Below are 13,804 nucleotides of genomic sequence, written 5' to 3' on the forward strand. Positions count from 1 at the left end.
GAACATTACAAGGATGTTATCAACAAAACATTGGGTGTCACACAGGGGATGAAGATGTTTTTGTTGCCATGACGATGGTTTGGTATAGGCTACTGTTTGCATTTTGCACATACTCCTATGGTTGCTGTATCCAATGTTAGGGACAAGTATGTTGTGTAGTTGAAGGAACTGATGCTACATCATGTTTGTCCACCTGGCATCGCCTCATTAATTATTCAACAAATCGTAGCATCGTGGGAATGTAACTTCAACTTGTAGCATCAACTGTGCACAGTAAATACCTTTCCTCCACTTCCTCCAGTGTTTTTTCAGCTGGTGCGTGAGAACAGTCTCAACTCTGATGAAATAGTAGAAATACTCAGTTAACTCAACACAAGCAGAGAGATCATCCAAATGATCCAAGGCGCAGTATGTACAGGTCAACCTGAAATGTTGTGAATCATCCACATGTCTGTTCTTTCCTTTCAAACCTCCACAAGTGACTGGTGTGCACTGTGCACCAGTGCTCTGTGTGATCATGTCTTTAGAAGAACCGCAGAATGCCCAACATATCACATGCCTCTATGAATTAGTTCCCCGCAAAATAAGTGATGATAAATATTATGTGTCTCTCTCTTGTTGACCAGGGTGACAGTGACAGCAGCCTGTAACATGGACTTCAGCCGCTTCCCGCTGGATTCGCAGACCTGCTCACTGGAGCTGGAGAGCTGTGAGTAAACGTCTAATCACATTGAAAGACAAAATGAAATGAGTCAAATTATCACACGGTTACTGCACCTGATGCTCTATGTCAAACACCTGATTCATGCAGGAAGCTTACCCACCAGAACACACAAAACCCCTATGACAGCAAAGCTCAACATTGCTGGAGATACATGTATATGTATAATCAATCTATCAAACAAACTATATTTCTATAGCACTTTGCATGCATTTGAAATGCAACACAAAGTGCTTTCCATAATAAAAACATCCTATCCCTCCCAACACACATAGCCTGCCTGATATGAGGTTGGAAATTGAGGTCTGAGTCAAAGATGACTCCGAGGTTTTTTATCTGTTGACATGGGTTTAGTGCCACTGATTGCAGTTTCCAACTGAATTCCGCTCTCACAGCTTCAGAACCGAAAACTGAAATTTCAGTTTTGTCCTGGTTTAGCTGCAAAAAACTCACTGCCATTCATAATTTGATGTCTTTAAGACAGTTTTGACAGGGCATTGATTGGACCTGGGTCATCAGGAAGGAGACACTGCAACTGTGTATCGTCAGCATACGTAGCTGTGGAATTTGATGCTGTGCCTCCTGATGACGTTCCCCAGCATATAAAGAAAAAGAGTATAGGACCTAAAATTGAACCTTGGGGAACACCACAGGTCATTGGGTGGTTCTTCGATGAAGATTCATCAATGCTTACTAAAAATGATCTGTCAGACGGGTAAGATTTAAACCAGTTAGAAACAGTACCAGATATGCCAATGCAACAAAGATCCTAGAGCTGAGACACACTGTGCAGGGAACTAATTAAGATACTAAGGAGACACATTTTATTCATGTGACACACATTAGATATTCATGGGCACACATGGAGGACACCAGGTCGCAGAGCAGTGTCCAGTGAGGCCAACCAATCCTCAAACCTGAATTGTCTCATACAACCCACTGATGTGTCAACTAGAATAGCGTGTCTATGGTAGCAAGCGTGCCACACCTTTACTAAACATGCAATTTACCTTATGGCTTGGTTGGGTTTTAGAAAAACATTACAGTTTAGGTTGTCGCCTAATAACAAAACTTAACTATGGGTCACAATAGCTGCTGCACAGACAACCTGTGGGCTCATTGTCGTATATGAGATAATTCGAGAGGTACATATTTAAAAGCTCAAAAGTCCTCATTCCCTGTCAAGACTGTGCTCAAACTCAAGATTTTGCTGGTTAACAGGAAGAGGTCTGAGCTTAATGCACCGTGACTCTGTAAAACTTCTCGCTAACAGAGGAAGCTTGTTTGAAAAAAATTTCCTTCGGAAACTGAGCGAGTCAGCACAAAGGAAGACTGATTTGGATTTCCTCCACAATAATAGAGTCGAGCTCCTGTGAGAGCTATTCCCAGATGAGGGCAGTGCCAGATGTAATGTGCACAAAACCTATAGCTGTCTCCTCCACGTGACACGGCGTGGAGAAAACCCAGGATAAAACACATGAAGGTAACAGGACGTGTGCTCATTCTGTTAGCCTTCCGCATCAGACCGTGACTCCTGTCCCCGGTCCCCAGCTCCCTCTCCCACACGCCTTTAATGCTGCCAGTGGTGGATGTGTTCAGGAACTGTCGTCTTGCATCAAGGTGGGACATGAATTTTTCATTGAGGCAAAACTCTTAACAGAAATGAGCAGAACGTATTAGCTTCAGGGAGGTGTAGATTGTTGGTGAAATGTCTAATCTGCTGAATCCTGATGCCTGAGTCTCACCAGCAGTGAAGCTCTCAAGGCTTTGTTTTGTGTGTTGAGGGACCTGGCCTTCCTGTGAATGTTACATCATGTTTTCCAATTTTTGATCATGAGAATTAATTTTATATTTGCTTTGTCCTGAATAGACCCTGAAATCTGTTTGTTTTTTTACTTTACACAATGGACTTTAAAGCCCCAGTATGTAACTTATTTGGCTTTTTATTAGCAAAAATCAAATATTGCTTTTCATAAATACGTATTTCACTGAAGTTGAATCACACCCGCATACAAATGAAAGCTTTCTCGTACCTTAGAATTAGTTGTTACAAATCGTTACAAATATACAAGGGGGGGCGCACTGAACCGAGGCCATGTTTCATCGCCATTTTTTACATTCAGGAGCAGCGTAACCACAGAAACTCACCGGAGCTGTCGGCTCGGGGAGAAAGTTTTCCAGGTAGCGCCTGTTAAAACTGTCACCACTGTGTAGTGTGAGGAAGGACGGAGGCACTGATGTTGCATTCAGGTGCAGTCTGGCACCTGAATGACGCCATCGGCAAACCAACACATTATGTCAGTGACCCCAAGGGTGAATAGTGTGTGTATGTGTGTATGTGTGTATGTGTGTATGTGTGTATGTGTGTATGGTGTTGGCTTATTTTAGTGGCAATCCAAACCCTCTGGACTCTCACTGACAACCGACGCTCCCTATACTGCCATTTTACTCAACGAGGGAAAGACGGTAAAATGTGGGTCAGGTAAACAATACGACATCACCATGACAACATATTGTCACGCCTGTATTGTTTTGCCTCGTGCTGGCAGACCACTTGTTTACATAGACGCTTGTTTATCCTGTTACAGTACATGCAGCGTCTGTTGTCTGTCTGACGTCTGCCCGATTTCACGTGAATGCAACATCAAGAATACGTTCCGATATGCAACCGCATGGGGGTAATTCCTACATACTATACCTTTAAACGGATATAAGATATATAAACAAGGATGAGCTGTAGACTTTAAACAAGGCAGAGGTGCACCATCAGGAGAGGCAAGGTAAATGCTCAACTGTAACCCCCTGCTGCACTTCTGCTGTTCCAAAACACCCAGAAGCATAGCCCCCTGCTGATGCTCCACCTTGCTCCACATACTGTATGTGGCATAGGGAGTGTCTGAGAGTCCAGAGGGTTAGGATTGCCACTGAAATAAGCCACACATATACCCACTTCACCCTTGGGGTCACTGACATAATGTGTTCGCTGCCCTCCTCCAAACATACACAGACAGAAAAGAAAACCGTCTTTAATGTGGGGTCAAAGTTTCAGTGAATCCAGATAGAATGTTGACAAAGGTGAATGAGAACCCGGAGGAGGGAGACCTCAGCGGGTCACCTTCCACACACTGAGCAGACGACCGCTAACGCTTAGGTGAGCTCATCACGCTGAGGTCAGTTCAATGCAGTCAAAACTTTTTTCACAGCGACATAGATTTCAGACAGAGTATCACAACACAGTGTCTCAGTGCTTCACTGCAACACGTCAGTCACTGCATGACAGTCAAGCAAGGCCGACCTCATTATGTCACACGTGCTACCAGGGACGTGTCACACTTGTACTCTTCACAGGGAGGTCTGACAGTTTGTCGCGCCGCTTAAAGGAGGCAAAGGTGCTTATGGGTAATCTGAGGTAGAGACAAAAAACACTGCCTACAACAGTCCTAAATCAGATACACAGAAGCAGTCACTACCACATGCTCCCAGATAAACAAACATATAAGCTAAGTGTAGTGTTAGTTCTTGCTTATTGTATTTATTCTAATTTAATTAGTTTAATTTACAAAGTTTTGGACAAGCAGAAAAGTTACTCAGTGAAATGTGATGTATTTTTAATATGTTGCAACCGCCCCGGATCTGTTTCAACTGTCCTCAGGGTTGAGCTTTCACTGCATCTAAATTATTTCATTCAAATATTATGAAAGATGACGGGTAATTAGCAGACAGATGTAAGTTTAATATTTAACAGTTTGGTTGGTCCCTGAGGGTAAGAGTAACTGAGGAAAAAGAGCAAAGCGTTGCTTCTGTTTCCCCGCGTAACCCCAGTGCTGAGGTGTATTCAGGCGACACACCTGAGCCATCGAGGGGAGGAGGGGTGAGCCAGCGAGAGGGACTTCACTTCCTTTATTTTGGAGACATCAAAGATATTCGCAGGAAGGGCCTGGCACACTCTTGGGGGCCACTTCACAAAGGGTCCCCATACATTTAGTTCAGAGGTGTAAAAAGGTGCAAGCTTTGCTGTTTCATCACTGGACTGTGAACTTTGAGCAGCTTCAAACATCAACAGCAAGTGGGAAAGACATTTGGCCATTTGGGGCTGCAATCAGGCTCTATTCAGAAATAACAGAGTGTAAAGATAGAAGTTTTTCACAAAGCCTCCGAAAAGGCTCGGAGGAGCTGCTCACAGCAGGGGTCGGAGCTTCCAGAAAGTTTAGTGTAGGATCATTAATCATAGAAGAGGAGCTCAGACTACATCCACAATTCTACACTTTCATTTACAAAGAGTTGTAGAATAAAAACAATTTCTCTCCAAACAAGCGCTTCAGCTTTGTAGCAGAAATCCCTGTGTGTGAACCAGCAGTACTGAAGACACATGATCATCCACACACAGTGGACATGTTTGAGCCTCTGAAAACAAGAAGCAGATCATCTACTCTGTGGTAATTTAGTGACACAAAACACTACGAACGAGGAACAACATTAGAATGCAGAATGTGACCGAACAACAGCTGCTAACAAAGACAACAAGGTCAGAAACACTCGTAATCATTGTCATCCATTATCATTAATCCTCTGGTGCAGATGTTCACACCTCACCCTGGTAAACAACCAGATCATCCCCTGTGTTTCTCTGCTTGATACAAACGTCAACTGAATATCCTCACAATCAAGACTTTGGGAAACTTGTTAGAGCATCTTGAATTAGTAAATACAGGGTGAGGCTGGTGTTTAACATCTATCAATACGGTTTGATGCCCCTGGGCTCCAATACATCTCCTTACTGGATCCATTGCCCAGAAACTGGTTGTGTTGATGCAGTTACAGATCAGCAGCAACATTTCACATCTTCTGCTACACAGATCATTTTCAGCTTTGATTATTTAAACTAAGTCATTGATTTTGCTGATTTATTTAGTTGCTATCGCTACAAACTCCAAATATTTAGTTATTTAGAATAAAATTATATTTATAATAATCAGTGATCCAGTCAACCTGACCACTGATATCAGACAGGAAAGAGTGCAACCTTGGCACTGGCAGCTCCTCTCAGCCCGGTCTTTATACTCTGATTTTGCCTTTGATTATAAAGACAGTAAATTAATGTTTGATTTCTTTCCAATATCCAAAAGGTTTTCCGAGCAAAAGAGAGAAAAGGGGAGAGAAAACTTTGCAAATGACATAATATAATTTGAGACTTCATCTCATGCACTTGTGTGTATTTTCAAAATATGTCCATGACTGACTGTTCATATTTCCACCATTCACTGTTGTGCTTTCAAAATAAATGAACAGAGTTTCTATGAGAAGTGCATTCACAGCCTGCAGTGTTGCCAACATAGTGCATTTGAAGTTGCATAACAAACTGAGATCACCTCTTGAGATGCGCTTCAAATCTGTGGTACTTTTCATTTTCACATTATACTGTGAACACAAAACAGTCCAGGTTAGCTTGTCCTTTACACATTGTGTTACAGTGCTACTGCCGACAGATCACATTCTGTTGCACTGGGACGCTCCGAAAAACATATTGACAGAATCATGGCTGCCAGCGCTGACTGACCCCCATGAGCAGAGAGAGTAGGAGAGAAACCAGCTGGCGCTAGGCTGAATGTAGATGTAGCCCAGCTCACTTCAGACTTACTAAAGTACTGGTACAAGGTCCTGACCTGGTCTTGTCCCAGGTGTTCGTGTATTTGTGTGCTTGGATAACTTGATTTGATTTAAAGTTTTGTTGAGCCTGTTTTAATGTGAACGCTGTGTGTCATGTCTGACAGACGCCTACACGGATGAAGACCTGATGCTGTACTGGAAGAGTGGCGACGAATCCCTCAGCACCGATGATCGCATCTCCTTATCTCAGTTCCTCATCCAGAAGTTCCACACCACGTCTCGTCTGGCCTTCTACAGCAGCACAGGTACAGTAAACAAGCATCGTATTCTATGAAACCTCAACAATGCTGCTTTGCTCTCTCTCTTTCAATGATAATTTGAGAGATAACAAAAACTGTTAAAACTAAATTGCATTCACAAATAATGTGCTAATTTATACTACAAATAATAATAAGTTACTGTGTTACTAGGAAAACAAATCAAATATCACCTTGGCAAGGTCGTTGTCCATTGATCCAACCCCACAGACCATGAACCTTTTAGATTTGAATGACATGACTGCTAAAAATCAAAAGTAATTAAATCAAGAAATTCCTGTCGCACATTTTGATGGGGCAACTACTCAAAGGCCCATGGACTCTGAGGGGCATGCCTGTGGGGGCAGGAGAGGTGTGGGGGATGGGCATGAAAGAGGAAACAGGAGCAGAGTCTGCACCAGAAGTGAATAGATGGTTTGATAAATCCCAGGGCCTTCAAACAGTGGGAGGCTTGGACTGATATTTAATTATTTGGAATATTCAAATAAGTTCAGCATCAGTAAGCACTTTCTTTCTGGACATAAGAGACTTTAAATTATTAACTGTGAAAACAGCAATTCAAATGGACTTGGAGACTTTAACACAGAGTGCAGCAGGTAAAAAAGACAAATACTAGATACTGTATAAAGCAATTTCAGACACTGGCGACCTATGGGCCCCAAACTTATCTTAAAATGTCAGATTTCCAGTCTCATGTTCAATGTGCCCTTCGCTGCATGTCATTCCCCCTCTCTCTGCCTCCCTATTTCCTGTCTACTGTATCTCTACGATTAAAGGCAAAAGCCCCAAAAACTACTAAAAAAATAAGAAAATAAAGAAATAAACCCTAAATAGAGAATCTGCCCACACCTGAGGACAATTATTAAACATTTCATTTTTTCTTATGACTGCTCTATTTGCTCTATTTCGTGACTGTGTGATATGCAAAACAATAATTATTTTGGCAAATATTGTTATTTGCAATTTCAGTTGCACGCTGAATAACGCTGGAAAATGCTGAAAAACACTGAAATACTTCACAATGTTGCGGATGTGATTTTTGCAGCTCCTTGATTTGGCACTTGGCCATATATTGTGACTGTGATTATATTTTGATGAATTGTGCAGCCCTGGTTTATTTCAAGGCATTGTGAACTTTTACTTTAAAAAGTTCTGACAGTTCCAAAGGTTCTGTCACTACATTGATAAAAACAAAAAAAAAGTGTCTTATCCTGGACTGTTCCACGACGTGTGAGCCTCCCTCTGTCTGTGTTCACAGGCTGGTACAATCGACTCTACATCAACTTCACGTTGCGACGCCACATCTTCTTCTTCTTGCTGCAGACGTACTTTCCTGCCACGCTCATGGTGATGCTTTCATGGGTGTCGTTCTGGATCGACCGCCGGGCTGTGCCGGCCAGAGTCTCCCTGGGTAAAACAAAAAGAAAAGAAAAACACAACCCATTTGAAATGTCCTTTGAAGAGATTGTGCCTGAGGAAAATCTGTCTGTAAGAAATGATGAAAGCTAGCTGTGACATGGCTCCACCAGTTGAGAACACACACATGCATGTGTGAATACACAAACCTCCCACACTCCACCACTCTTACTTTTCTTCTGATTTGTTTTCTGCATTGAGGCTGTTGCAGCACTTGTCATGCAGGCGTCTGCTTTCCCTCACTGAGCTCCTCTTATTGCTCTTATTACATTCAGCTGATATGATGGGATGATTGTACAAACCCCTCTGACAGGCTTTTATTCCTCGACTACAGAGTGTGTGCTGGGTCTCTTCTTCTCTGTGCATCGTATATATGGATGTTCCACAACATTTTTCCTCACATAAACTTTAGTTTCGACTCACACAGAGTACAGATCCAATACCACTGCTTTAAATTCATATTTTAACAGCTATATATATTTATATTTATGTATTATTATTCTGTGTCATAGCTGTCATTCCTATTCGGTATGGCATGGGGTAAAGGTCCAGTATTTGATTCTTCGTCTGTGCTTAAATTTAGTGTTGATCCATAAGAAGATATATTTTTGGTTGTAGGGACTAAAAACCATCTCAGTGTAATTTTACATCTCCTCTCTCAGGCATCTCTCTGGAGCTCTAGTAATAACAGGTCAGTGAGCCAATCAGACGAGAGGAGGCTCTGAGCCTCGAGTTCCCTTTTTCACTGGTTAGACTTCTCAGCGTAACACTTTGCCAAATTTGCTGACGTTCTGCTAACGGCTATTTATCAGAATCAATCCCACTGTAACAGAAGCTGCCAGTGGCTGCACAGCCCAGTTTTCTGTGTTTTACAGTGGTGAAGGGGAATATTGATTTCTGTGAAACTTCAAAGTTCATCAATAAATTACATGGTCTCAGGTTGGTGCATAAATGTATTTTAGACAGTCCTGATACTCCACTACATTTCTATGAAGTACTCTTACTTTGAAGCAGACCTTTGGTTCACTATTCCCAAATTTAAAAAAAGAATTGTTGATTGAGTTGTGTTTTTATGGCTCTCTTTACAGGCTTTGGACATAATTTCTGAACATAACACTTCTCCCTCTACAGGCTCTATTCAATCAGTCAGTCAGGGTCAATAAGTTCTCTACATGTGAGAAAGTAAAGTGTTTGGCATGAAGGATGTACCCTTGAATACCATAGTGGTTTTCAAATCCAATACATTAATACTTGTATTGGTGCTTTATTTTACCAGGAGACATACTGTGACTCTTACTGTATAATGGAACTACACAGACAAATATTATACACAGACGAATCCTGCTATTGAAATTAATTCAATTCGGAGATAAAGAGAGAGAGAGAGAGAACATGTAGGAAGTTACTCAACCAAAATGAATTTATGACCTTTAGTTTTAGGTGTTAGCTGTTGATTTATTAGAAAATTAGACCCATTAACCTTCATCAGTGAAGATGTTTTAGAGCCTCGCATCCAAGGAGTTGTTGTCATCAAGTTAATTGAATCACACTAAAAACAAACTTAATGTTTTATGACTCAAAAACATCATTAAATGTTTCATTGATCAGTATTCAGACATGCAGTCCCCTCAGTAATCCACAATCCCTTTCTTTCATCATCTGGGCCCAAAAAATATTAACATGAACAGCATCACATGTTGTTCTTTCAGTGTTTTAGATTAACTCCAGCACTCCATTACATTTTGTGTACTTTTGACTACACTACAAGTATTTTTATTGGATTAGAACAAAATATAAGGAATATATAAATTGTGATTTATTTTTAGAAAACATAGTGTAGTAGAATATGCAGTATTAATTAATAATTAGCTTTACCTTCCTCAGCAATAAAGTGATTATGGCGATCAATAATAACAAAGATTGCACATAATTGTGATCTAATATCAAATACCAAGTAGTCACTTGAACTTTATTTTGATGTTAATAAGTAAAATTAGATTTCTACACTGAGTCCTCGCCTGCTGATCTCAGACTGCCTGCTGGCTGCAGGTTTTACAGGACTATACGTTGCAGGGCTGTCAGGCAACATTGCATCATATTTTATAAGTGGTCATGTTATTGCTTCCACCCCCCCACAGCTTTAGCTGCCCAGTGCCGCCTTAGGTCCCTGGTTCAGTCTAGTGCACTATGTCTTCACTGAACACACTAAAAATACAGTTAGTAGAGCTACAACATTGTGTAGTCTGACCACATTGTGTTTCCTGTGTTTAGGCATCACCACGGTGCTGACCATGTCCACCATCATCACCGGAGTGAATGCGTCCATGCCCCGAGTGTCCTACATCAAAGCCGTGGACATTTATCTCTGGGTCAGCTTCGTATTTGTCTTCTTGTCTGTGTTGGAGTACGCAGCCGTCAACTACCTGTCCACCGTCCAGGACCGCAGAGAGCGCAAGATGAGGGAGAGGGCGCGGTCTCAGGTTGGTTTCTGCTGCTTGGTGCTGTTCATACACTGTTTTACAACCTCAATAGTAAGAGCCATCATTTCCTGCTCAGTAGGTGGAGGAGACCAAACCAGAGCTTCATGTCAGGCAACATAACATTCAGCTGGTGGACACAAACTTGATGATGGATGTGTACAGTATATAGGCAGCTCATCTGTTTGCTAACTTTTTAACATCAGCTTTCTAACATGGAATCAGGGTCAGTGTTGTTGTGCTGCCACCAAGTGGTCACACATATGACATAAAGCTGCTCTAACAATCAAACCATTGACTCTGAAATGGGCGTTGTTGTCTCATGCACACTGACCTACTGACTCTAAACCCTGGAACAGACGTCAGCACAAATCAATCAGTCAATGCACTTGTTCCAAGAGTTGGAGACACAGGACAAAACATACCCTGGAGAAATCGGGGAAATGAAAATAAACACCTCTAAAAAAAAAAAAAAAATTGATGAATAAAGACGATAATATCACAGAATACCAACAGTTTATGATCTAGAGCAGTGGTTCCCAAACTTTTTTGGCTCGTGACCCCATTTTGACATCACAAATTTCGGGCAACCCCGTCAATCAAGAGAATCAGATATTTTTATATGCTGCATTTTATTTGAACTCAATTTATATTTGAAAAACTGAAAGTATAGAATACAGTTGTTTAAGATTGTCTGTGGTGTTTCTAATTATAATTTTAAAAAGAATAATATTTAGTTAAAAAAATATTTTTATAAGTAATTTTTTTTTTATCAAGGCGACCCCATTTGAATTCCAGGCAACCCCACATAGACCGAGTTGGCAAGCAAGGAAACGTCACTTCCGGTCAGGGCCGTGGGGGAAACAAACCGTTTTCCCCATACACACTCATGCAAAAAGGCGGTATTTTAAACCTTTGTCAAACGCTTGTCCGCTGTCATTTCTTGGTTTGAATCACTTGTATATGCTGTCAAAGGGCTATATATTAAAAAACTTATCATGATCGGGTCGATTGTTGTCCGTATATTTATATTTATATTTATATTACGACAACAATCGACCCGATCATGATAAGTTTTTTAATATATAGCCCTTTGACAGCATATACAAGTGATTCAAACCAAGAAATGACAGCGGACAAGCGTTTGACAAAGGTTTAAAATACCGCCTTTTTGCATGAGTGTGTATGGGGAAAACGGTTTGTTTTCCCCCACGGCCCTGACCGGAAGTGACGTTTCCTTGCTTGCCGACTCGGTCTATGGGGTCCCCGACCCCAAGGTTGAAAAACACTGATCTAGAGTATGTTGTAGTACGTGTACGTTGCTGTGGTATCAAACATTTTTTGTCTAACGGACTCTAGTGTGAGAGTCAGAAGATAGTTCTGCATCACTGGATACAGGAAATGGAGCAACGGTCTCCGGAGCAACCACAGGAGACCACTGCTCATTTCCTGCTCAAATCTTATATGACGCACGTTTATTTTGTTTCAACAACTGTAACCATGACAACAAGGCTCTTCTAACCCAATAATAAGAATTCAATCCAACGTAAATTTCCCTGAACTTAAACAAGGATTTTAGTTCTAAACGAATCCACTCTATATCCACACGTTTGAACACATTTATCTGAGGAAGCAGTTATGTGTTAGAATGACCTACTTATACTTCTTACTCATTTTTAACTTTAGTCTTTTCTCCCAGTTCAGACTAAAGCGTGAGGGGAACTCCCCCCATGGAGGAAATCCAGTCTTTTCTCTGTTTTGTAAAAACTGAATCATTCCATATCTGGGCCCTGGAGAATCTTCTCATACGGAGCATAGCCTAGACTTTTCATCACACTGACAGGTTTAGTTTCCGCAGGATCATCTTCACTAATGAGCCACTTAATGAGGTACAGTCCGCAGTAGCAAAGAGCTAATGTTTGTCAATAAACCAACTGTACCACATGATGTCAACGTCACCTGAACTTCAGCTTGTAGTTCGATTTAGCTGAAGCCATTCCTCTGAGTTGGCATATTATAGGCCTACAGGAGCAAATAGGTAGCACCCAGCTGAGTCTAACAAGAAAAGGAGTGTGAGCTCCTCTCTCTCACACACACAACATACACACACAAAGAGGCAGAGGAGTCTCTGAGATATAAATGAGGACCAGCTCCTCGCCTGTGATCACAGGAACAGCGAAGTCAACTCGTCAAACCAGACACAGACCTGGAGGCAGAAACTAGCAAGAGCAATCTCACCTTTCTCACTGCTTTCAAGGCTCAGAAACATCATAATCAGCAAATACAGCAATGGTAAAAATAAAAAATAAAAATAAAAAAAGAAGAGAAAAGAAAAGAAATCCAAGCCACTGCATATACTTCAACAAAGTTTATACATTTATGGTCCAGACTTAGATGCTGGAGTAAGAAAGAAAAAACCCTCTGACTGTGAACTGTTATCTGCAGGGAGAGGGGCTGCAGCCACCTCTGAGGTATTATCAGTTTTCTTTTTCTCCAAGACAAACTGCCTGGGCAGAGAGCAGTCTGCTGTTTCCGTAGAGACAGTCAACAGGTTGTCAGCATCTCTGTGGGGCCTTTATCACGAAAAACACACAGACACTGATCAACCTGAGAATCAATAAGTTTATTATCAGGATTATAAGGGCACATGGAACAAAATCACTCCCTGTGCCAGAATCTAGAACAGACTAAACCTATTTATAGAAAAAGAATAAGGGACAAAGATATGGACACGAGGAGAAGAGAGGCTTCTTCACCCAATAATGAGAGCTCATTCATTTCTAATCACACAATCAGCAGAGAAATACATGAATGAATGGGTGATCAGCTGAATGCCTGAGAACAATCAGATTTCTATAGTCTGTGTTAAAATGATTAAGTAACCTTTTCTTCTTCTGTGACTGTCACTCTCTGGTTTTTATACATGTCCTCATCAGTTCAATCTTTTATTTTTCCTTTTGCTAAATAATAACTAAATGTCTGACTTTTCCAAGTGTCACTGAATCAGAGTTTGACAGATCCTCTCATCAGACTGACCTCTGCCCACAGATACACATTCATTTGAGGTAATCTAATTTCATTAGAGAGGAAAACACAAACCTATTCTGTTAAAAAGTATAATCTCTGGCTGGATCATGTTCAAAAGGAAACGTGTTCAGTGAATGAATGAAGCAGCTCATTTATCGTCAGGAGGTAAGAGTCCTCTCACACTGCGCAACACTGCCTTGCATGTGTAGGTCTGCTGCATTGCTGCTAATAAATGTCCT

At 41.2% G+C, this 13,804-nt stretch overlaps 1 protein-coding gene across 1 annotated transcript in view; it reads left to right on the plus strand.

The window, feature by feature from the left end:
- gabrr2a (gamma-aminobutyric acid type A receptor subunit rho2a) overlaps nt 1-13,804 on the plus strand; it is a gene marked incomplete at both ends in the record, with an annotated part of 55,151 nt that overhangs the window by 38,745 nt on the left and 2,602 nt on the right. Inside the window, 4 exons of the mRNA XM_083998963.1 lie at nt 627-709; nt 6,493-6,633; nt 7,904-8,056; nt 10,333-10,541. Coding sequence (XP_083855089.1) covers nt 627-709; nt 6,493-6,633; nt 7,904-8,056; nt 10,333-10,541 — 586 coding nt within the window. The remainder of the gene's footprint in view (nt 1-626; nt 710-6,492; nt 6,634-7,903; nt 8,057-10,332; nt 10,542-13,804) is intronic.

Source organism: Trachurus trachurus, assembly GCF_905171665.1.
Source record: "Trachurus trachurus genome assembly, chromosome: 22".
In the NCBI taxonomy this organism is placed as follows: domain Eukaryota; kingdom Metazoa; phylum Chordata; class Actinopteri; order Carangiformes; family Carangidae; genus Trachurus; species Trachurus trachurus.